The sequence below is a fragment of the Dreissena polymorpha genome, chromosome 16 (assembly GCF_020536995.1).
Source record: "Dreissena polymorpha isolate Duluth1 chromosome 16, UMN_Dpol_1.0, whole genome shotgun sequence".
Taxonomy (NCBI): Eukaryota; Metazoa; Mollusca; class Bivalvia; order Myida; family Dreissenidae; genus Dreissena; species Dreissena polymorpha.
Genome location: NC_068370.1, coordinates 9,048,248 through 9,074,920, shown reverse-complemented (window position 1 = coordinate 9,074,920; position 26,673 = coordinate 9,048,248). Strand labels below are relative to the sequence as shown.

At 35.9% G+C, this 26,673-nt stretch overlaps 1 protein-coding gene across 4 annotated transcripts; it reads right to left on the bottom strand.

Annotated features, from left to right (window-relative positions):
• LOC127862511 (leucine-rich repeat-containing protein 40-like) lies at window positions 1-26,673 on the bottom strand. Of its 4 annotated transcripts, none has more exons than XM_052401667.1 (15): window positions 26,612-26,673; window positions 15,422-15,585; window positions 14,745-14,926; window positions 14,389-14,462; window positions 13,906-14,035; window positions 11,529-11,652; window positions 9,984-10,126; window positions 9,443-9,615; window positions 6,429-6,519; window positions 6,023-6,198; window positions 5,566-5,673; window positions 4,720-4,830; window positions 3,130-3,207; window positions 2,033-2,218; window positions 1-1,721 (listed from the first exon to the last, which is right to left on the bottom strand). In XM_052401667.1, the coding sequence occupies exons 2-15, from the start codon at window positions 15,564-15,566 to the stop codon at window positions 1,616-1,618; spliced, it is 1,827 nt and encodes a 608-aa protein (XP_052257627.1). In that variant the 5' UTR covers window positions 15,567-15,585; window positions 26,612-26,673; the 3' UTR covers window positions 1-1,615. The 4 variants fall into 4 exon arrangements, with proteins under 4 accessions (XP_052257627.1, XP_052257624.1, XP_052257625.1 ...); XM_052401664.1 differs by lacking the exon at window positions 26,612-26,673 and adding an exon at window positions 24,785-25,175; XM_052401665.1 differs by lacking the exon at window positions 26,612-26,673 and adding an exon at window positions 19,036-19,121.

The following is a 26,673-nucleotide window of genomic DNA, read 5'->3' as shown; positions in this document are numbered from 1 at the left end:
TAAAAATGTGCAGCCTGTTTTATCCTAGAATACAAACTCATATTTCATCACAAAATCAGAAGACTGTGTTCGTGCAAGAACAACTTTATTATGCAAACTCTAAAACTTTGAACACAGTGACATTTCATAATGATTTATAAAAAATATAAACCGGTAAATAGAAAATCACATAACCAGTACAAACAGAACACATGTGTAAAATAAAATAACAATAATTAAATCAGTGGATTCGAACAACATAGCTGCTAAACAGCAGAATTAATCAGTTTCCAACTGTCAACTAATACAAGCAGCTCATTTACATATAGAAACTAAATTAAACATATTACAACTGCATATTGAAACCAAAACATAACATAACATATGGTTTATTGTAATGCAAGGCCTCCAGCCCAAAATACCATTGTTCAATAATCATTCACTGGTGGTGACAGAGATATGTTAATTAATAATATATTATAAACGAGCAGAAAATGTAACACAAAGACATAAGCATACAATGTATACAACATATCATAACTTTGACAAGTAAGTAATTCAAGTTAATGTTTAATGATACTGCAGGGACCTTATGGAAATAATTACATAATATCATTTACTCTCTTTCATATGTTAATTCAGCAGTATGCAGTCTCAACTAAACAAATAAGTTGATAAATTAAGGCTCGATTGGTCATTGTCAGCTCGGGTTCTACTTACATGTACCACAGGTACTCTTAAGTATACTAACATGTGCCCCGGATATGGTAAATATACTTAAACGTACATGTAAGTAGCACCTGAGCCAACAACGACCAATTGAGCTTAAGTAACCCAATATAATAAGAAAATGATTTCCTAGTAAACCTTTATTCACAACACTTTATATTAAATATTTTACAGAAATAATCATGGTTCCATATACTGTTTACACCCTTTATGCTTCGAGGGAAATGAATCCATGTAATATAATTGAACAACGCTCTGGGGATAAATTCCTAAATGCATATGTGTAAGGAGTGTCCAACATAAGCTTGTGCAGTAAGAGAATACACTTTTGGCCTACGGAAAAATTCCATAAAAAAGGAAAGTGTAATCCCTGATAAGCCTGTGTGGACTGCACTGGCTAATCTGGGACAACCTTTAAGCACACATATTGAAACAGGGTTTCCCACAGCCTGGCTTAATTGTAATAGCTACATGCAGCAATATTATGAATGCATGCAAAGGAACTGACACAATAATTAAATATATTATATTTTCCAAATGTTTAAACTCCACACACTTTTTCACTGTACTGGCACTATTGGTGCAGTCAAAAGGAACACTTTTGCAGTTTATTTTATGTGTCAATGTACTTTCTGTATTCAAGACTGAAGCAAGAGAAAAAACAAACATTATGGAGTATATATTATATACCGGTAGTCAGAATATACATTAATTTTCAATTTCAGATGTTATGCACATGACCACAAGATTCCATGCTCTGCATCGATTCGACTTCAAAAGTTCCCCAATAACGTATATTTTTCTTGTTTAGTTCTTGGTTTCAAGAATACATGTCATTTCCATATCAAGTGCCTCGTAATGGTAGAAATTTATATTGAGCATCATACTTTCTAGGTAAAGATCAATGCTAGGCGGCGATTCTACTTCTTAAATGCTCCAGTATGGCATTTGTTCCCTTAGCAAGAATGGCCGGACTTGGTATACGGAAGAGATTGCCACTTAATTGTAAGGACCTGAAAATAATAAACATTTTGAAGTACAGCCAGGGTTTACAATTTTACACATTTCATATTTGATGGTTTATTAAGTATTCAAATGCCAAACGGTTGACAAATCATATAAAGTGATATATAGGTTTTATTGGAACACAAAATCTTTTTTAAATTGTACTTAGTTTTTTATAACCTCACAGGAATTTATTTACACACCAGATTATTTAGTGCAAAAATAACACCATTAAAATACATAGCTGAGCAAGTCAAATTTTCAACCATAAGATTTCAGTCTATGGAAAATAACATAACCATTCACCAAATCCACTCACTTGATGTGTGTACAGTTACCGAGCTCCGGGGGCACCTGGCCGATGCTGTTGTTCTGTAGATCCAGGGTTGCTAGGCAACTAAGGCGATGAATGCCGTCTGCTTCTATGGACCCCAGCTTGTTGTCATTGGCAAAGAGGATTTCCAGCTTGGGCAGCAAATAGACAACACTGGGCAACTTTGTAAACCTACAAGTCAATGAAATGTGTCGCGTTCTGAGAAAACTGGGCACAATGCATGTGAGTAAAGTGTCGTCCCAGATTAGCCTGTGCAATCTGCACAGGCTAATCTGGGACGACTCTTTCCGCTTGGTATTTTTCATTTATAGGAAGTCCCTTCTTACCGAAAATCTTGTTAAGGCGGAAAGTGTCGTCCCTGATTAGCCTGTGCGGACTGCACAGGCTTATCTGGGTCGACACTTAATGCACAGGCATTATTCCCAGTTTTCTCAGAACGCGACACAAATTATCAAAGAGTAATAGTAAAGAATAGCTGTTTAGCATACAAAATGAGCTTTTTTCACAAACATAACAAATACTCTTGAAAGATTTTTCTGTTATATTCAAGGACAAATACCTCAGGAAAGTGGATCATAAGGAGTAAATATTGTGGCTTGCACTTCTACACTTTAAGGTTTTGACATATTTGAAATATAAATTCAATAACTTGACAAATATAGAGGTTATTTCCTCCACAAACTTATTAGAATTTACCCATACTGGCCAATTAACCACTCAAACAACAAACCGAGCAGTTGCAAGGGAATAATAAGTACATGTCACAATTAAGTTCCTCATAGGTGAGACCTAACCTAATTCTCTATAAGTTCAACATCCATTGTAATGGTAGATCTATTACAAAATAAAATCAATGTTTCTTTTCAAGCAAGAGTATCTAAGATCCCACATAAAGTGGATTACAAATGATGATAACATACTCAAAACAATGGGCAATCAATCACTGAGAAATAAATCAGTGAACAACATTGTTATAAATATTTTACAAAGCTCAATGAAAAATTAAATAATGAAACAATAAAGTCGATGGGCCATATTTCCCCATAAATGATGAAGATTATGTTACATAAAATATATGATACCTGTTGAAAGACAGTATTATTTCTCTTAACTCCTTTAAAGATGACATGTCACTTGGCAAATCTGTCAGCAGGTTGTTCCTATAAAGAAAAAAACTTATTTTCCAGAAAATATGGCACAATCATAATTAACCAAGTGAGGAAAAACGTCCAACACCTTCATATGATTTTAACGTATAATTGGGAAAGAATGTTTACAAATAATCTTCATTTTCTTGAGACACAGGAGTTAAGTCATATCAATTAATAAAAGTGACGTCAATTGATAGTCGGTGGCGCATTTTAACTCAGGACAAAAAAGTGTGTGTATTTGGAAATTGTAAGTCTTTCCACAATAAAGGCTGCTGTATGTGAGGACCCTGAGATTTTTCCTAGAACGCCTAAAAGTCTAACTTGCTACACATACTATAGGGGAGATTTTTTTAATTGTAGCTACATTACAGAATTATTATCTGACAGGCAATCAATTTTGATGGTTTCTTGCACTATGAGGAAAGTTGTGAGAACTTTGAGGACATCCAAACTTCCAGTACAGCCACCTACAAACAAACTAACATGTGTCAGGATAGAAGGATTGAGCGCTGGTTGCATAGGTGAGAAGCATGTGCACCATTGCATACGGTACATAGAGAATAACAGGTTACTGTCCCATCGTTGTGTAATTTATCAGGCAAGGCTTAGAATAATATAACGGCGAGGCTTGCCGAGCCATTATTTTATTCGTGCCGAGCCTGATATATTACAAAACGATGGGACAGTAACCTGTTTTTCTGTTTATCATACCACATGTTTCTAAAAATCTGCAAAACAATCCATTTTTTATATTTAAAATGTACGGATCCCCGCTGATTTTGCTGATCCGGCTTTTACACGTTGACATAAATGTAGCTACGGCGTTCGAAAAGACGACACGAATAATCGCTTATTTTAAACATCGTATAGAGTAAAAAAGTTGCTTGCACTACAAATGAGAAGAGTACACCCGCTTTAATTATAAACGTCTTGAATTGGAGATCAGGAATGGACTGCAGCGACAAATTTAATCGAAGAACACACTTCACCGAATAGTTTGGAGACGCCATTTTGGAGATGTGTATTGAAATTGACATTTTGATGATGGTGTCAATATTGACATAAGCGTGTTAAATCGTTTGTTAAAACGTTGAGGATTAGCATACAGTTATCATTTGCCTTGACTTTTTGTGCAACACTTGCGAGTGCAATGACTATATCGATATTTAAGACTTATTGTCCAATTGATGACGTCATTTAACTTTGTAGTGCGGGCTGTGGTTATTTAAAAAAAATAAACGTTTTTGTGATTTATGACTTTAAACTAGAATAAAATATATGCGTTCTTGGTATCAAATTGTTTGTTTTGTTGAACCTAATTAATGTTGATAGAAATTGTTGACTTTATTGCAAATCCCACGTAACTCCAAACATTGACTGATATAAGAACTTCCTGTTGACCCTGATATAAAAAAATATATCAGGCAACGTTATATCAGGCAGATATCAATGCGGTGGTATGATAAAGTTTTGTCTAGTATTTACAGTGCCTGCAGTGTATACAGTGTATCCAGTCAATACCTTAAGTCCAGAAATGTAAGCCTGAAGTAGAGACCAATGTCTGGATGCAGTTTGGGCAGCCTATTGAAGCCCAGATTTAACTCCTTCAGGTGGTCTGACACCAACATGATCCTGGAGATCAGAATGGTCAGATAATCAACAGGAACATACTATACATGTACAGTGCAGGTTCCAAAAGAGGTTAATTGCAATTAATTTATAATAAAGCTTCACCGAGAAGCTGAGAGTTGTTAAATATTTATGTCAAAATACAAGGGATATTAATCCAACCTACAGGTCTAACTTAAACCTCTAGAATTGGTGTGTATAGCCAGCATTTGAAATTCATCTTGGTCATAAAACTTGGATCATTATGTCATGGACTAGAATTGTCATTAAATCAAGGTCATGGTGGACTAAATGTCAAACTTGAATAAAAAGTATAGTTTAATGATGCCTTTTTTAAATTTGTTGGTGATGTCAATAAATATGTATTTGATCAGCCTTTTGTTATGACATTAACAGAAAATGACCGAATAAATAAAACACCAAGTATGTATAAAAAAACAGCTGGAAAAATAGAATTATTTGCTTGGCATAAGAACCTAAACAACTTACCAAATGTCATCGTTTATGTTTTTCCTTGCATCACAAAATTAATTTTTCTGTTTTTAACTCCAATCAAGCATTTTTCCGCAAATCTAACACCCCATTAGATGTTTTACATACCAGATTTTGGTCTGTTTTTTATCAGTATAGCAATTATACATACTATAAAATCATAACCTTGCTGCACAATATCATGACTAATAGAAACATAAAATATTCTTAACATTATTGACACAAGCATGAACAATGTATTCTCACCCTTCAGGAAGTTCAGTGAAGCAGTTCTTGCTGAGATTCACAGAAGTGACCTCCCCTTGGGCAGCCACTTTCAGCACATCCTCCGGAATAAGTTTACACTGTTTATTGCTGAAATTCAGGTATTTAAGAAATGAACTTTTGTCTGACTTGCTCTGTGAGATTGTGCAGGCACACAACAAAATCTGTTTCACAACACATTTATTGTTAAAGATAAGCTTAAAAAATCAATAAACAGCACTGTCTTGTATTTCTTGTTATTTTCATGTATCCATATGTAGCATTTACCCATAGAAGTGATTGAGCAAAACTGGACACATCAAAGGTCCACAAAGTTCTAGCACAGATCATGTTAATACTTATCAATGTCTGAATTAGCAGGCCAAAATAATGTATTATCTAAATCAGATGCAGAAAAAACACAAAACATTCAAAAAAGACACAAAAATGTTAGATGCACCTGTAGTCTAATAACTTGAACTGTTTGACATCATGAGCATTGACCCCTTCTCCGGAACCTCCTATTACCCCTGATTGACCTTTACTAGACTGAACCCCATTAGACGTCCCGTTACTAATGGTGACAGGCTCCTCTATGCGACTTCGTAGGTACTTCTTCACCTCTTGTGTACCTCGCTGGTTTTTAAAAAACAAAATTCATACTATAGATAATACTGATAACAGGAAGAGATCGCACACACTGTTCTGTTAAATAAGAAACAGCTAGCTCAACTGGTAGACTGGTAAAAACTATCTTAATTTAAGTATAATTATTTTGAAAATTTAAAGACTGAATAATATGTATTACAGAAGGAAGCGCTATATATAATTGCAACAATACCAATTTAATACATCTAGGCTGTTACCATGACTATGTCTCGCCTGATTGACTTCATAGGGTTACCATCCACTACAATGGATTTCAAAGAAGTTATAGCCCCCAACCGGAATGGCAGTCTGAAAAAAAATAATTAAAAGATTTGTGAACATCCAAAAAAAATACAATAGAACAAATATATACTGACGGAAAAAAGTTTAGCTATATGTGTTCACATGCATATAAATATTGACACATTAAAATTGTTTCCAAAATATTTTTTAATATTGAAAGATTAACCATTAAGCCACATTTCTGTATCAAAACAAATTCATTTTTTCAAGTTCATCTGGTCAAAAATGTAACGTGAATTTCGGCATATCATAATACAATGTCACATACTGTCAATATCTGTTATGGCCTCCCGCTTTAGCAATAACTGCCATGCATCTTCGTCTCATGCTGCCAATAAGGTCACATAAGACTCCTAGAGGGATCCTAGCCCACCTTCTCTAAAGGGCCCGCTCAAGGTCGTTTACGTTGTCGACGTCATGACGTTTACGTACTCTTCGGCCTAACACGTCCCACATGTGTTAAATTGGAGAAAGGTCTGGAGCTCTGGCAGGCCAATCCAGTGTTACAATATGGTTTTGTTGTAATACAGCCCGTGTATGACGTGCAGTGTGAGGACGGGCATTATCCTGTTGAAATATGCGGGCGTGTCCTTGGCATATGAAAGGTACGACAACAGGTCTGATGATCTCGTCGCAATATCGAACGGATGTGAGTGTCTCGGGGATGTGAACAAGATCTGTCCTTGATTGGTGACTGATGCCACCCCACATCATAACACTGCCACCTCCGTATCTGTCGTGTTCCTTAACGTTGGCGTCATGAAACCGTTCGCCACGACGACGCCAAATCCTCACTCTTCCATCGGCAAAATCAACGGTGAATCTCGATTCGTCCGTGAATAAAACATCGTTCCAGTCGGCACGTGTCCATCGCTGATGAAGTATCGTCCAGTTGAGCCTTTCCTGGCGGTGGCGTTGTGACAACGGCACCCCAACGTAGGGTCTGTAGGCACGTTATCCTGACGCTCCCAATCGGTTGCGCACAGTCCTATTGCAAACAAGCGTCCCTGTAGTGTTGTACAGTCTAGCGGCAATCTTACCACTCGTCCAAAATCGATGACGTCACGATGTAATAGTTTTCACGTTGGGTGGTCTTTTTAGGCCTACCAGAGCGAGTTCGGTCTTTAGCGCTTCCAGTTTGCTGATACCGTGTCCTTAGGCGACTTACAGTACATCTATGGACACCAAAATGATTGGCGACGTCATTTACGGGCATGCCAGCAACAAGCATTCCAAGCGCTTGTTGACGTCTTACCAACGTCAGTCCTAGAAAACGTCCCATTTGGAATATCAAATTTTTTTATCCGGCTTTCTTTATGTCACTCCTCTACCAGTCTACACATTCAAATCGTTTTTGTTTTTACAAAGCATAAATTGCTGTGCACGTGCACAACGTGATTTTGTGTTTTTCCGCCTGTATGCTTTCAAGGAACAGTATTACACATTGAACATATTGAACCGATTTAAGGATCAACACCCCAACGAAATACAAAGATAAACAAAGCCCAAGCTCATTTGATATTTCTTTTACCGTAACATTAACCATGTAGCTAAACTTTTTCCGTCAGTATATTATTATTACCAGGGATCATATTTTTTTCGGTTTTGTCGGTTCTAGACCGATTGGGGTCGTGAAAGACCGATTGAAAACCCTAAACAGTCGGTCCGATTCTGTTCTGACATCCGTAGAAAACGATGTAAAGACTATAAGTTCCCAATAAAATTCGATATTCAAGCTCTGTCTGGCTAAAACTTACCATCGCTAATCCCTTTATTGCCCCCAATAAACAACCCGCTTCTGCTACTCGAGTGCACCAGTGTTGTTTTTGACACCTTATCGGCGATTTATCGGCAATTATTGATTTTATCAGGCATACACACAACAGTGTTTTTATGATAGGGGTCTCTTATTGCTATCTAAAGATGTATCATACAGAAATAAACGCCAACTATTATCCTGTGTATTATACCACCTAAGGTTATAAAACCTGTCAAAACACTGATTTTGTACATCAAACAAATTGGATGCTGACCAATAAGCACTTATGTTTCACATAAATTAACTTTCGTTTTCAACTGATTGGCAGAAAATAATTTGTAACATATTGCATTGCATCAATCTAAATTGAGAGATAATTGACGATTGGTTGAAAAAGAAAAGTGCTCAATGCGCTCACATCGCGTCACCATTTACATATGTTCAAGGGGATATTCCTGTGTCGATTGGATGTCAAATCGAGGCATACGAGGAAACCCCACAATTCACTTAATGGAGTGTGTTAACTTCCGAAGAATGGAGAATGCTGTGTTCATGAATTTCTGAAACACATGTTTTGTAAAAATTGGGCAGAAAATTAGAGTTTTTGTAAATAATATACTGACTAAAGTAAAGGTGGAATGATTGATCGTTTTAGGTGTCCTGCTTTTTGGTCAAATTTCCCGACACTTTTTTATGGAATGTTCTGATTTGGACCTGAAAAATTCTGGCATGTATGGATTTCGAATGTAATATTTCGAATACATTTTTCCACCCATTTTAAATCCAGACCGATTGATGTTGTGAGAAAATATGATCCCTGATTATTACATATTTTCAAAGCATTGAAGGAAAGACCATGTGTTTGATTAACACATTTGCTATCTGTGGAAGCCTTGCCAGTATTGATAAAATAAAGATTTGAATAAATCTTAGTACAAGAGTAGGTGAATGTCAACGAACAGACAGGCCAATTGCAAGTTGATTCCAAGCATGAACAGATGCTGGGGACATAAAAAATACTGGAGACATAAAAAGAAAACAGGCTTTATAAACAGTAAGAAGGAAAGGAAGTCCCTGCATAGGCATATTGTGATGCAATAAGTGTTAACTTATTTGACGAGGATATACATGTTAACAAAATGTGCATATTGCATCTGTTAGGAGTGTTACCCAGTGAGGTCATTATTAGTGACGTCCAGCCTCTCCAATGATTCTAGGTTGCCCATTTCCTCTGGCAGGGCTGAGAGCTTGTTGTCTCGCAGGTCCAGGATGGATATAGCAGGCAGGTGGGCGACATGGGCCGCAGTGATCTCAGAGATCTGGTTGTTGCCAAGGTGTAACTCCTGAAGTGGTTGGCATGGAAACAAAATATGTAAATCAATCCCATCATTGGATATAATATGAAGGGAAAATGTAATACATACATTTGTCAACCAGCATTGTGATTTCTTTTTACATTGGATAATTAATTTTCATCATCAATATTGTATTCTAAGAAGTATTACACATTTTCATCCTAAATTTATCAAAGCAGAAATCAAAATACTTGATCGCTAAGTGGGTAGTCAAGCATTCATTTTACAAACAGCATACTTCATATCAATAAAAAGTGTTACACTGACTAACACACATCTTATTTTAGGACGAGCAAAAATACTTGCCTTTGTACCTGACACCAAATTCCTGAATTATTACTTTTCAAAAACATTACCTTTAAGTTAACACAATTTTTCAAGACTGGTAAATGTAACAGCCTGTTATGTCTCAGGTAGAGCTGTTCCAAGCTCTGTATTGAGCCAAACTCTGTGGGAAGCTCTGTCAGCTCGTTGTGTGTTGCATCAAATTGTTTTAGAGCTAAAAAGAAAGTATAAGTGAGAGCATGGTAAATTGAAAGACATAAATATGATTAATTTATATACCGAGATAAGATTAAAATTTCTCTTAAAAAAGACGGAAAATTAAAAATAAAGATATTTTGTTCTTATTAATGTCAAAACCTTGCATTGTTGATTAAATTATTTAAAGTATATTAGATCTTACATACACATTTAACATTGCCAGACGAATTTGGGCAACCTATAAAATAAATGTATTAAAAAAAACTGAACCGATGCACAATCATAATTGTGTATGCAAATCTTTACATGAAACATACAGATTCTCTTGAATTACAACTGGTTATTTATATTGAATCAGACAGGCAAAAAAACATATGAAAATAAAAGTCGTATCGAACAGACATAAACATTTGAAGAAAACAAGACACTTGTCCATAGAGCACATCACCCTCATCCCACCTTTGTCTCAAAACTCCACATACATAAAACACTGTTTTTTTTACCAACTGTAATTGTTAGTAAATTTTGAAGTGCAAGGTTATATCTTTGCCATAAATTGTTTGACAGAAAAGAAACTTAAACATCATCTGTAGGTCATGCAAGTAGACAACATAACAAACATAAGATCAGTATCTTAAAGCATTTTGAAAAAAATCCTGAAAATTTGTATGTTCAATGGCCGTCACTTATAAAAGATCAATAAACCTGAACGAAATGCAAACTTGATATGTAAGTCATGCATGTTTACTCACATACCAAATATCAGGTAGATTTCTCAAATTGTTTAGAAAAGACTCCAGAAATGAAATGCTTCACAAACAGACAAACTAACTGACAGACTACTCTATTATACTAATATGCAGTCCGCACAGGCTAATCAGGGACGACACTTTCCGCTTTTATGAAATTTTTCGTTTAAATGATGTCTCTTTTTAGCAAAAATCCAATTGAGGTGGAAAGTGTCGTCCCTGATTAGCCTGTATGGAAACTTTACGCTCATGCTTTATGCCCAGAATGCGACACATATAATGTCCACCTGGCTACAGGGAGGGCACAGGTTTAACCCTTTGCATGCTGGGAAATTTGTCGTCTGCTAAAATGTCGTCTGCTGAATTTCTAAAATTAGCATTTTCTAAGATTTTTTCAAAGAATATTATCAGAATAGCAAACAGTTTGGATCCTGATGAGACGCCATGTTCTGTGGCGTCTCATCTGGATCCAAACTGTTTGCAAAGGCCTTCAAAATTCGGTTCCCGCACTGAAAGGGTTAATCCCCACTCTGGGAGCATTCTTTAGATCTCGACTGACAACACCAAGTACTGATCCTCATATGAAACAGATGCAAGATCTTTTAAAGTCTTAGGCTTAATACAAACAAGCCAAAATAAATAGGTTAAAACAAATCTTCATATATCTACCATTCATGGACCCAAGTTGAGCTGGTATGGATCTGAGTTTGTTGTTGGAGACATTCAGTTTCACTATCTTGCTCAGGTATCCAATACTGGCAGGCAGAGCGGTAAGCTGATTGTTGGAAACCTCCTGTGTTATAAATTATCATACCTTGAAACTGATATCGACCTTTTACAAATGTGCCTATCAGTTTGTTTATCAGGTAAGTAGTTGTTGATATCAGTTATTGGTCGGATGTACAATTGTAAGGCCATTATTTATCCTAAGCCTCATCTGATAAATTACAAAACAGTAACCTGCTATTCTCTATATCATATGTACATTGTTCATTCAGGTATTACAAAACAGTAACCTGCTATTCTCTATATCATATGTACATTGTTCATTCAGGTATTACAAAACAATAACCTGCTATTCTCTATATCATATGTACATTTTTCATTCAGGTATTACAAAACAGTAACCTGCTATTCTCTATATCATATGTACATTGTTCATTCAGGTATTACAAAACAGTAACCTGCTATTCTCTATATCATATGTACATTGTTCATTCAGGTATGCATAGTGCAAGAAACTTAAACAAAACAGCCATGTATCATAATATTGATAATGTGAAAATTGTCCTGTACATTAACTACAGTAACAAAGCATCCAAGAGACAGCTATATACCTATACATTATTCTTTTGACCGTCATGACGTTGTTATCTTTACCATGAGGTGGCTGACACCCATATACTCAATTAAGAGAAACATTTCGGGCATAAGAGATAAGGAATAGACTTTAAGATAGAAGCTCAACTATTTAACTGTCAAAGAATTTATACATTTGAGCATAATTCATGAGTGAATAGATATTGAAAAACAATGAAGTTGTTTCTCTGTTTTATATAATTATTTATTTAGCATAATTCATGGAAATTCCTACAGGGTATGGAAAATGTGGAGAGGACACAAAAACTAAAGCTCAAACTTTTGATTATCAATAACGACCTATGACCTTGTTTATTAGCTGGCTTGACTGACTTGTTTCTTCTGTAAATCATCTTAATTACCTTAACATGTCCACTTCGGTTTCAGGATATTGCTTCAAAGGGTATAAGGGATATGGAACGTAATCAAATATGGAATCTTAAACAATAGACCTTCAACTGTGAACTTCAGCTTAAGTTGACTTAACAGACTTATTTATGTGCACATCAACGCCATGATCTTAACAGTTAGCAAAGTTTCATGAAAAAGATTCAAAGAGTGTAGGAAATACGGGGCAAATACAAATAAAGCTAAAAACTTTTGACCTTAAAAAATGACCTTGACTATGGGTTATCATGACTGTCTCATGGTTTCTGCTTATTGTCTCAATGAACAAGATGTGTGAACAGTTTTATGAAAATCTTTCAAAGGTTATAGGAAATATAGAGCAGACACTTAAGTGTTAAGTAGACTTATGGACTTATGGACAAGCAATCCTATAAAGATCCTCTTCAACTTATCTGTGCTGGATTAATTATTTAAATTAAAAGATAATTTTTATGCTCGTGTTTAAGAAAGTAAGTGTTACATTAAAGGCTTACATAGTTAAAATGTCTTGGCCATAAGGCCATTTATCTATTGCAGTACTTTTTTCGGAAATGCATTCATAAATGATCCCACCTTACCTATAGAGAGGCTCTAATAACGGGAAATTTGTGAAAATAGAACAGAAATTATGACTAAAGTGGGTTTTATTAATTTTTTAATTACACATGTGTTACTTTTATGGAAATACAGCAATTCAAAATGGATGTACATTGTGTATTCCTTTTAAATGGACGCCAATATATATAACCATAAGACATTACTTACCAAGAGGACCTTTAAAAGTTTTGACATGGTGGAAAATGAAAAAAACAACACTATTGGTGAAGAGTTAATTTACACCAGATTGTATACACCAGATTGTATAAGTTATTATATAAACAAGCAAATTTGAATCCCCCTCTAATATGCTTCTGGACACTCATACCAAGTTTTAACGAAATCAGCCAAAGCACTTCTAAGATATGGCTCTGGACACACAAACAAGCATTTTTTCAAGATACAAAGGGCCATAACTCTGTTATTAACATATGGTGTACAAATGCCATTTGGCATGCATCATCCTATTATCAATACATACATGTATACTTATACCAAGTTTCAATGAAATCCACCAAAGCACTTCCAAAATATGGTTCCGGACGGAGGGACGGAAAGACGGACGGATGGACAACGCGAAAACAATATCCCTCTGCCCATGGCGGGGGATAATTACTTGCTTTCAGAATATTATAATTAACTGAATCACCAAAAACATTACAATCCCCAAATACCCCATTTGTGACCTCCCTGTTACACTGACCAGTTCTTCCAGGAACATGAGAGTGCCAATGTCCTCCGGTATGGAGGTCAGCTGATTGTGCTCCACATGAAGGCTCTTTAAGCTCTGTATCTTGGCCACACAGATGGGAATCTCGGTCAATTTGTTTCGGCTGTAATAATTGAGATGTGTTCTGAGAAAAAAGGGCTTAATGTATGTGTGTAAAGTGTCATCCCAGATTAGCCTGTGCAGTTCGCACAGGCTAATCAGGGACGCCACTTTCCGCTTCTATGGTATTTTTGGTTGAAAGGAAGTCTCTTTTACACGAAAATCCAGTTTAGGCGGAGTGTCGTCCCTGATTAGCCTATGCAGACTGATTATACAACCAAACAACAATTCTTAAAATTAGCAGATTTAAGAAAATAATTTTAAATAGACTGAGGTTTCATATGAAAACTGTATCATTAGTAATCCTTTTTAAAGATGTACAAATAGTCCATATGGGTGTTATTAAACTACAGGTACCTCACATCAAGTCTTTGAAGGTTTTGTAGAGTCCCCAATGCCTGAGGAATCTTCTCCAGCCTGTTGTCATGAACCTACAAATAGCATGCATCTTATTTGATTTTAAATACACACATCAATAATAAAAACCAGTACACTTATGTTCTGACATGTTCATACTATTGGTGTGAAAGTTATTTACAAGTACATGTTTTCAAAAAATGCCACAAAACCCTGCATTTTATACTAAACCCAGTCTCTTTCATAAATGCTGATCAAATATGGTCATCAAGGGATACATAGAAAAAAAACATATAGAAATTTGTGTACAGAATCCTTTTAAGGAAACAGAATATATTATAGACATGTTTGCTTACATCTAGAACAGTGAGAGCTGGTAGGTTACTGATGTCTTCTGACAGTTCTGTCAGCCAGTTGGAGGCCAGTATTAGTTTGGTGAGGTCTGTTTGCTCCCACCATCTGTCGTCAGGGTCGTCCATGGACACTGTCTTACCTTCCTCAGGTGTGTCAATGTTGATTCTCCACACTGTATCTGGAACTATGGACAAAATTGACGCCAAAGATTAAGAAACATTCAGGTTTTTTTTCTGCCATTTTATTCTATTTTGAAGAAAACATAACATAATGATTCCAAAATTTTCCCTCTGTATTATTTTATGGAGTAGGGAAAGAAGACTTTAAATGGTGTTATGTTAGGTAATATTTCTAGCCTCAATAATTTGTACACTAGGTACAAAGATGCACAGGTAGCTTTAAAGGAAATAGACTAGTTTTAAAGGAATTGTTGCTAAAATAAAAGGCAATACCTGTAAATGACTCGCACCATGCAATAATGAGTCTTTAAATATACCATAAGCCATTCTTAAAGGTCCTACCCAGACCGACCAGCATATGCTAGTCTGGATCAAAGTCATTGGCATATGGAATAAGACACATTTGCCCATGCCATGACTCTTATTACCCCTTTTTCATGTACATAAAAAGTACACTTCATCAGCATCATGGTATTAGGACTCTAAGAGATGACTCTTACCTGATGTTAAACTGCGACCAGAGATGTTCAGCTGTCCGGATTTTCTTGCTTGTTTTAGGATACTTGCATGCACACCATCACTGGCTTCTTGTTTGACTCCAAAACCTGCTTTGGGTTGGATTGGTCTTCTGCCTCTTGCAGCCATGGTGCACTATGGATCTCTGCTGATGAATTCATTACTATTCTCAGAAATGCCTACTCAATTAAATAATTTTTATGGGTTATTTTATGGTATAAAAACCTGTACATGGTGCCTAATAAAATTATGAATAATGTAAAAACAGTGTTTTCCCTAACTACTTTGGGAATGGTACCAGAAGCAGTCAAACTGAGTACAAGAGCTGCCCCAAGACATCATGCTTGACTTTTATTAAGCATTGACAGCATAATGTACATTTTTTGTCAGTCACCTGATTTAATACCACCAAATGACATAATTGGCCTCTAAAAATGTAAAAAAAGTTTATTGAGGGAACAGTCCTCCATCTGTAGTATCGGCCCTCTTAATGAATACATACGAATTTTGGAAGTGAACAAATACAAAACACGCATGTGTTACATGTCAATCTACTGATAAATGTGTATTTTTGGACATAACAACGAACACTGAATTTAAATCAGTAATGTTTTTACAAAATACTGGCTAGACTTACATCCATGTAGAACATATGTTTCATGTACAATTGTCTCATAGCTAGTATTGGCCCTTCTGATTGGGTGCCGGTCAACTCGTACCTAAGTCAACTCGCACGGTAGTCAACTCGCACGTTTTTTGGTCAACTCGCACGGCATTTCTGGTCAACTCGCATTTTTCGAAGTCAACTCGCACGCCTCGAAAAAATATATAGAAATATATGAAGGATGTAATATGATCAGTAGTTATAAGAAGTTTATAAGTAAAAATAATAGAAATTATGTCCTTTTAAAATAATCTGAATATACGGTTGTCACATTTAATGGCTCTTTTACACTTGTGGTCGGTGTTTTTCACGGGTTATATGAATGTTTGTAATAGGTGTGCAAGGTCTTATATACAACTAACAATTATTTAAATGGCAAAGCATTAATCAATTAAACTAAATTGGTATGATAATTAATCATTGATACTTTAATGTTTGTCACAAAACGGAGAATGTTGTAAAGGGTGTTGTATACCGCGCACGATTCAATTAAAGTTAATTTAGCTTGTAATTAAAAAGTTTTACTTTTATAATCAGGTGTAAGTTAAATTAAAGAAAATTAAAACGAAAATTAGGTGATGTTTGTTGCATTCGGTTATTTCATAATAGATCTTAGTTATGTATATAAATCGACTAAATAAATAATAGGTTATCATTATCAACATATATGTGCTACGAAATACATACGTATAGTGAATTCATGCGGGTTTTTTTGTGATGGATTATCCATGTATATTGCGTTCAAGGAATGTGGGTCCAAGGCAGCAAGCATTTGAATGCGATAGTTGCCAAAAATGGCAACACCGAACACATGCGAAACCGGTAAGTACCATTCATATCATTGTATACTACAATATTTCATAACTTAAGAAAAAGCCTATTTGCCGACTGCATTAGAATGTCAAACAAGTGGAAAGTGATACTCATTTTCTATAGCGTGTCCGTTGCAAATCGAAATCGTGTAAGTGGTGTGTTGTATTTCTGATTTGTCATAAAGTCAAGTCAACTTCTCCGTGTCTTCAATTCTGACAGGAGGGCACTTCTCCGCCCCCTTTTTTTCAGCAGGAGGGCAGTTCTCCGCCCACTAAAAAACAGTGAGAGGGCAGTTCTCCGCCCATTAAAAAACCAGTGAGGGGCAGGGTGGGGGGGGGGGGCCGAATATATGTAATTTGCAATTATTAATTAAAATACGTTTAATTGTTCGCGCGTTGATTTATAATAGTGGAAAGTCTATGTAGAGCTCTATTTCCGCGTTCATGTTTTTTGTTATTGATTTGTATTCTAATTTCTATTTAATTGTTATAAAATTTGTATAAGCTTATATTTTTTACTTTTAATGAGCTATGAAAGATATTGAAAACAGCTGTCACCTAATCAGTAACAATACCCTATTTCATTCAGAGCTGATGAGGGTACTGATTATCGAGGAGTAGATAAGGCTATTACTGATAGGGGGTCTTTGATTATGTGTGAAAATATTGAAATAAATATTTAAAAATATATATACATGTATGTCTCATTGTGTACATATTGTAAAGCTTTGTTAATGTGTGTAAATATTGAAATAAATATTAAAAGAAAAGTATGCAGATGTATGTCTATTTGTGTACATATTGTAAAGCTATGATACTGTGTGTAAATATATTGAAATAAATATTAAAATAAAAGTGTATAGATGTATGTCTATACTTGTGTACATATATAAAGCTTTGATAATCTGTGTTAATAATGAAATAAAAATTAAAATAATAGTAAAAATATATATAAAAGTACTTAAAATGCCTGTTATAATGTGCTGATAACGTTACCATGGTGTAAACAATATTTTGTGATTTTTTTTGTTATTTTGTGAATATTTTTCAATAAAAAGTATTGAACTAAACCCTGAAAGTATTTCTCATTTGTTTTTATGCATAAATAACTCATTTATAACCCATTAATACATCAATATTTTGACTACCGTGCGAGTTGACCTAGGTACGAGTTGACTTCCGTGCGAGTTGACCCAAAAATGTGCGAGTTGACCACCGTGCGAGTTGACTTAGGTACGAGTTGACTGTAAACCTTCTGATTGGTTACTAAGATTTGTTGTTATGCGCATGCGCTTTTTCTTAAAAAGTTACTCTATTGAAAAACGAAACTCTTGCTCATGTTGTTTTTTAAATATTTTTATATTTTATTAAAAAATAAGTGGCATACAAAACATTTGATAAAGGATTAAAGCTACTATCAATCAATAAACAAACTAACACAATTGTGTGTTACGTTATTTAAAATCATAGCATCATCCTGTTATAAACATGACCTACTTTCCAACGAACACCGGAAATCATGAGAATGATCGTCTTAATAGTCATGGATAACCTTCTAAAAATTGAAAACACATTAACTTTCCACCACTTCTTGAAGTTTTTTTTGTTAGAGGCACGATACTATGTGGAGGACCGATACTTAGTTCTGGCTACCATAACTTTAAATGTTGCTTTTTATAATTTTCGACTGGCGTGACATTAAAGTACAGGTTTGTCAATACTATATAAACTGTACGCTTAAGTTTCTTTAGCTAACCGATACTATGAGAGTAAGGGATATAAATATTCCTGTGGAAAGCACTGGCAAAAACATATGCTGCTATTCAGTTGCTTGTCAAGGAAAAGGTCTACGAAACTGGTGAGCTAGATTTTAGCGACAATGATTTAATTCATCGACAGATCGTGTTCGATATTTCTTGTGTTAGACGGGTCCATAGGCAATACGAATACCGCTTATCCGAATAAATATAGCACACAACGTATTAATGAAAAACAAGTAACGCTCGTACTCAGCAGACATAAATACATATAATTTTTGTAGATGGATATTGTAAACAGTAAAAACTTAGTATTTAGTAATAAGAAGTATGCTCATATGAAATTCATCGTCAAAATTATGCACCTATAACGCCGTTGCGGGGGATTACTTTACATACGCGCCGTATATTTTGTTGGACTGTTGTCGACAAGCGTGTTGGAAAAGCACACACATTCGCGTAGCGCCCCATACTCGTACAAGTAAACCAAAGACCTATAACATTTTATAGGTCTTTGAAGTAAACATTGAAAATTAGTCTGAAAAAAGAGTAATTACTTTAATAGATGAATACACATTTTGTGCCAAAACGCGGTAGAGGTAAACTTACTCTTACGAATCTACACATTGTTTTTTCTCTCCGCTCCGTGAGCGTGTAGTTTTACAACAAGCTAATATTGTATGCTCAGTTTTATAAAGATTTATCCACATTTTGTTTTCAAACATCAATCGGTCACACACATCAAGTATTATTAAAAGTTTTCAAATAAATAATATCGCGGGAGCGGTTGATTTAGTTCTTGGCAAGTATATCCTACCAGTATGTCATTGAAACAAAAACATAATGGCATGTTTATAACAGACTTTAATGTATATATACAATAGATAGGTTATTTCATGGCATACAAATGTTGTTTTTTTTAAATAAAATAATATTCTTAAAGTACCAAATACATGAAAACCAATTTGAAAATATAAATTAATTCCGAGTGTCCCATTCTGGTCGACACTCACCAAAATCTAGCTATAAACGCAGCTGCATTTATGGACAGACCACTCTCCCTTGACGGATGTGGTAGTAAACGAACTTAAGTTATTCATATACCCGTGTGTTGCCCTCTCCCTGGTATGACACATTTTAGGTATAACGAAACACTTGCAAAATTGAGGATTTAAAAAATAAAAAATATTGAAAACAATAAAGCGCCATGGATACCTATCCGTATGTTTTTTGGTCAGCATGACCTCACCTGAAAAACGGCTTATACTTCTGAATGGCGGTTGCCTTGTTCCATAACCAGACTCTGGAGTGATGGAAAAAGTCGCGAAACAAGCTTTGCGTAACACCACCGGTGCACCGAGGTCAACACTTATAAGGGGTATTAAAAAAACACGGGAATTCCTCGACTAGATAAAAGAATGGAAAGCAAAGCCTGAATACAAATACCAGTTTCTCATAGGTGCACCTGACGCGACTGAACAGATCGAGCTTTTTCCAAGACAGCGAAAAAATGATGAAGAAGCATCAATATTAGTTATCGGCAGCTGTAGAGACCCTGACCAGTTCTGACGATCTGTCCCAACTGGAAAAATACGCAGAGAAGCATTACCATCGGTAACACAGTCCCCTATCTCACCACAATATACAAGCTCAAAGACGCGAGCAGCAAAGCCATGATGCTGGCCACGATTGAAGGATATGCTATACTCATATGGTTATGCTACCCATATGAGGCCTGGGTGAGTGCCTACACAGCTGTTTCAGCAAAAGGTGCAGTCGTGAAAAGAAAGCTGGAGCTTTCATGCAAGCGTCTACCTCACAAATTCTCAGAGATACTGTAGAAGCCTTGATCAATCCTGCAAATGATTTCAGCAGCAAGCGAACGAAACCAAACCTCAAAGATAGATTTTCTATCAGATGCTTTCTCTCACCTGGAAGCAGCAACATCCAACAAACAGCCATGCCTCACAGTAGCACCACAAAACATCGAGTGAATCAGAATCGTACTGCAGTGGTTCAATTTTCATATAAATGGTGAGATTTACGGAATGGCAACGCTGGGTTTAAAAAGACCATCAGAAGAACATAGTCAGTCTGCAAAAGAAGAAAAGCATCATGAAGTTTTTATTCCGAACTAAAGAACAGCTATAACATAACTTGCACAAACTTGACCAGTTGGTGATCAACTCCAGACTACATACAGGGAACATTAGACTACACCGATATGTGTCGTTTTGTTTTAGAAGTGCCTATGTGGAGAAGCCGACTAAAAAGCCAAACACAAACTCCAGGAATTCAGGGAGCTAAAACGCACAAAAGAAAACGTATGGCCGGAACATGTGAACATGAAAGAGAAGCTCTGCGGGCAGGTGGAGGCTCTACAGAAGACCACCTGTTTCGCCCTTAGCCTCCGGTCCCCATGTATATAGGCGATCGTTAAGAAGAAGTATGTTCGCCTGTCTGTCCGAGACATAAACTCCGTTCTTCTACACGTTTCAACGGTCATATTTCAATACTGCAGGCATTGTTTATTTTGATGATATGTAACTTATTTGCGATTTGTATTTTTATCGAACGTTAACATTACAACAGTTATTATTCTACAATAAAAAATAACAAAAGGAATGTTCAAATTAGACATTATATAATTACAACATTGTCATTTAATCACTATTAGCAAAATAACTATTCTGGAAAACAAGGTAAACTGGTGGTTTATGCTATTTGGTATGGCACATCATATTGTAGTGAATATGGTAAAAACCGGCCAAGCCTTAGGAAGAAAAAGATTAATATAGACTTAAATTATGTTCACAATAATTTTAGCATATTTTCATCTGCAAACCATGGGCAAAGAGGTTATTATCTGGTAAGTAACATATTTTGAACGTCCTTTTTGTGAAGTAATACTCTTATATTTTAAAAGAATATAACGCGTATTCAGACCTTGGTTTGCAAGTACATACGCCCTCGGAGGCTTCTAGGGTTAGAAGCCTAGGGTTTCACGCGGACACAGAATGCAGGGTACAGGCATTTGTACATAAATATCTCCGAAGACTGCTCCGCATCTCCGTCTTATACTTAGCACAAGACCAACGAGTTCGTCCGTAACATGACTGCAACACTCGTTGGTCCACAAGAGCCCCTACGACGAAAGTTGGCTTTGATTGGGCACGTCTCTGTGCAAAACTGTTATCCAGGGCACGCTAGAGGGAGGCCAACGTCGAGGCCGTCAGAAGAAAAGTTGGATGGATAATGTACCCAGTGGGCATCCAACGTTGCTGCAACGTTGTATTTAGGTTGCATTCGAACGTTGCAGTTTGGTTGTACGAAGGGTCTAAATGAAAGTTTTCCCGACGTTTTTTCCAAACGTTGCTGCAACGTTGTATTTAGGTCGCATTAAAACACAGTATTTTTAAATTCTATTTGTTTTAATAATATAAAAATTGAAAACTATTTACTGCCAGCCGTTCTTTCGATTATTATCGGCAGTTATATAACATTATCTAGTTCGTTTCATACAAACAACCATTATTTGATGTCTAGAGAAAGTTACCTGAAACGCTCACCGAGTAGGAATCGAACCCACCAACTCCCGATCACTCGGCAGATACCTCATCCACTACACCACGGCGACTGTTAAATGTTACAGACAAAAATGTTTACTATTAATTTTTGGTTGAAACTTTGAAACTAGATTCTACCATTTTAATGCATAACACAACTTAAGCAATATATTTTATCCGGCGATTTTGAGTTAAAGTTTATATTTAGCATCGTAAAGTTTAAGCAACTGATATGTAAAATTAAAAAAAAATGTCTAAAATGTACAAGAAATCATTTTATTATCCCTTCTGTAGACACCAAGTACTGGTTCTTTCTAGGAAACGGACTCGACAGTGTGCATATCTGCCGAAAATACTCGAAAGAGCGGTTGGCAGTAAATAGTTTTTTTTATATTATTTAAAAAAAGAAATACTACGTTTGAATGCAACCTAAATACAACGATGCAGCAACGTTGCAAAAAAACGTTAAAGCAACGTTGGAAAAAAAACGTCGAGAAAACTTTCATATAGACCATTGGTACAACCAAACTGCAACGTTCGAATGCAACCTAAATACAACGTTGCAGCAACGTTGGATATTGTGACAACCAAACTGCAACGTATGAATGCAACCTAAATACAACTTTGCGGCAACGTTGGAAAAAAACGTTGCAGCAACGTTGGAAAAAAAATGTCTGGAAAACTTTCATATAGACCATTGGTACAACCAAACTGCAATATTCGAATGCAACCTAAATACAACGTTGCAGCAACGTTGGATATTGTGACAACCAAACTGCAACGTTTGAATACAACCTAAATACAACGTTGCAGCAACGTTGGAAAAAAACGTTGCAGCAACGTTGGAAAAAAACGTCGGGAAAACTTTCATATAGACCATTGGTACAACCAAACTGCAACGTTCGAATGCAACCTAAATACAACGTTGCAGCAACGTTGGATGCCCACTGGGAAACTGCAGCGTTTGAATGCAACCTAAATACAACGTTGCAGCAACGTTGGAAAAAACGTCGGGAAAACTTTCATATACACCATTGTGACAACCAAACTGTAAAGTTTGATGAAACGTCCGGGTAATGTTTTGTATGCAACGTTGTGGCAACGTTCGGTAATGGTTGCCGACGTTGCGACCTAAATATTACGTTGCAGCATCGTTCGCACAACGTTTGATGCCCACTTGGTAAACGAGTGGACATCCCTGCCCATGGATGAATTACTCTAAGCAGCACACAACATACCTTAATAGAGGGGGATTTCTGCATCGTTCTCCCTCATCTACCCCATACGGCCAAACCGGTCAAGGGATTTATGATGACGATGATGATGCGGAACGCAACAATGACATTGTTTGATGATGTGCATGTGTTCGACAAATCAATACACAGGCTATATTATATGGTATTTTGAAGAAAATAAACTAATACTAGTTAACCCCTGTTTAGTTTAGCGAAGTCTAGCGAAGTTGTAATATGGATGCAGAAGCCAAGCATTTTTATTGCAAATGTTGACGGGCAGTTTGTATTCGAGCCCTAGCACTGTCTTGTGCATTTGATCTGCGTGTCATTGCTGAGGCAATATTTTCGTTAAGAACACAAACACAGTTTTGACACCTGGGTCATGATTTGAACAATCTTTTTTGAGCGTAACTATCTGTTGGCACTAACTTCAAAATACAAGCATTACACATTCTGGTTTTAAAGAAGTTTTTTTTAAATGGCAATAAGTTTACATAAATCACGTGAGCCATGGGGCATGGTTAGTTTTTACCCTTCGAGCAAGAATTCAACAAGCTGTGTACACGGCCATAATTTAATGTTGCAAACCTAGTATCAAATATCTGAGACGTATGGTTTCGGAGAAAATGATTTCAGTTATTTACTGTAAGTCTTTTTTAATCACGTGACCCATGATGCGTTGACAGTCTCAATACCAATGGGCGTGATTTAAAAAAATCTACATGACCAATATACAACATAACACGCTAAATATTCAACCACTGGAGATTCCAGAGAACACTTTTTTTCTATATAAGTGTATGTAAATGTGTGAAGCCTGAGGCATAGCCTTTTTTGAACCCCGTGGGCATGATTCGAACAAACGTTATATTGAACAGCTGTACGATATTAGACACCAAATTAATAAATGACCCTTTGCATTCCTCCTGTCCGTTTCAGAGCTTGTTTTTATTGTACTTTCTTAAGCGGAGCTTAGAGATTTGGGCACATTTTAAAGAGGGTCTTAATAATAATTCCTGTAAATTTTCGTCCTTAAGTAGGAGCTGTCGTTCAAATAAGACGTTTACGCATGTAGGACGACGCATGATGCTAGACGAACAAATCTCACCCCGTAAATATCGCATGCGAGTTAAAAACTAACTTTGTAAAGGGAAATAAATTCAAATGTTTTGCACCAATGTAAGACAGGATTGCTTTCCTTAAATAATCAGTATATTGGTTCGAAACCACATGATTAATTGATGACTTATAAAGAACTTATAAAACACATTTCCACTAACTACATATTACATTAAAAACACATACAAATGTACCTCTTAATTACTCTTCCTGCGTCGCTGCGTTATTTGCACAAGCGTTTGTTGAGGCGCAATTTAAAATGTTTGTTTCAGATTACCAGACCTACTAAAGCGCAAAAAATAGTTTTTTTTCCATTTACACATAAAGAATAGCGTTAGTAGGTCAGCCAAACTTTTTTTATTGCGACCGTTTTTGTGTGTGCTATACACGAGATAACTTTAATAAGAACATTAAATGCAGATATCTTCAGAATTTCTGTGCAACATTTAGTATAAAAAAACGTTTTATTTAACAATCATTATTCCCGGAACCTAGAAAACGTCATTGAATTGTTCACTTTTTTCCATACGGTTAACTAATAATTATACTCATTTCGATAGAATTCACTTCCAACGAATGCTTAAGGGAATACCCGATATGTTCATAATGTGTACTAATGTGTAATAACAACATGCAGTAAACAATTTTTTTTAAACTACTGATAAACGTTCCATCGGCGCTATGAGTAAAGGCCCCTTTATCTGAGCTCCATATAAACAATTCACATATGCAAACATCATGTACATAAGTGGCAAATATAATCCCGATATTTAAGTGTACATGTACCAATGTGACAGAATCATTGCATTAAATGACAGCCGCGAGAACAAATAAAAAATGAAGATCAGTAATGTCAGAACCACTTGTTGAAATACAATGAAATGCATTATAAATGCACGTCAGAAACTTTAAATCTTCACTGAAACCCGTATGAAAGGCAGATGTCATGTAATACCGCACAATACACCCTAGGGTGGCGCCATGATTTATAACGCAATACTGTCAGGATATGAAATTGAATGGAACGTGTGGAAGGTTAGCTGATAAAAATACCTTTACTGACATAAGCCCAAAACACTAAATAATTATCTACTTCAAACCGTTTAAAGGCGCCTTTTCGCGTTTTGGTAAATTGAGAAAGTTAAAAAATGTTGTTTCAGGTTCGCAAATTTTCGTTTTAGTTCTGATATTTGCGAGGAAATAGTAATACTGAACATTTACCATACTGTAAAATATCCATTATATGCATCTTTTGACGATTTGAAAACCTGAAAATTATAAAGCGTTGCAACGATTGAATAATTTGGAAAGTTCTGTTGTTGTCGTTATATTTTGGGTAACTACGAGGATTGCTTATATAAGTAAAAAAATACATCCTCTCATAGCCCGAGCAGGTTTGGTCGAGTGGTCATATTACGGAAAAGCTATGTTAAAAGTCATCAAAGTGGCATGTATGCACGATTGTTCCACCATCCTCGTCATCATTCCATCTTCGATAGAGTTTGTGATAAGTGTTTGGACCTGCGGAATACTGTGAACCTGTAGCTGGATATATGCTTCAACTCATGGACCACCTGTTTTTATGCACAAATGTGTTTACGGGTTTTAATTTTAAATTTTCTTATCTGTTTTGTGAATTACGATCATCCATTTTTCATGTTTATAACAGAGAGGCAGCCGAGAACGAACAGAGAGGCAGCATTTTGACAGAGAGGCCACCGATATGCGTCTACACCGTGTATACGAGTTCCACATCGTATTGTTTACGTTTACAAAAACAAATCCTACAAAACTGTTTGTTCCTATGCAGCTATACAATACGCACATCCAAAGAAAATTTAAATATATTCGCAGTTTTACATCCGACTGCCTTCTGGTTGTGTTTTCAAATAACACACAGACCATTTTCAGACATTATTTCACTGTATGAATTGAATTACATTCGCTTTTCTTATTTATTTTTTTTAACTTCAAAATGGTCTTTGCGATATCCATACAGGTGCGGGGAGTCACACACTCACAAGCGCCACGTTTGGTTCGGAAACGTTTCGGAACTCCTCGAACGTTATCTTGCCATACTTGT

Excerpts from the sequence above, each read along its gene's own strand:
- LOC127862511 (XM_052401667.1), bottom strand. The coding sequence starts at position 15,566 with ATGGCTGCAAGAGGCAGAAGACCAATCCAACCCAAAGCAGGTTTTGGA. Across the intron at positions 14,036-14,388 it reads CTTCAAAGACTTGATGTGAG|CCGAAACAAATTGACCGAGA; the intron begins GTACCTGTAGTT and ends CAATTATTACAG. Across the intron at positions 10,127-11,528 it reads TCAACTTGGGTCCATGAATG|CTCTAAAACAATTTGATGCA; the intron begins GTAGATATATGA and ends CTTTCTTTTTAG.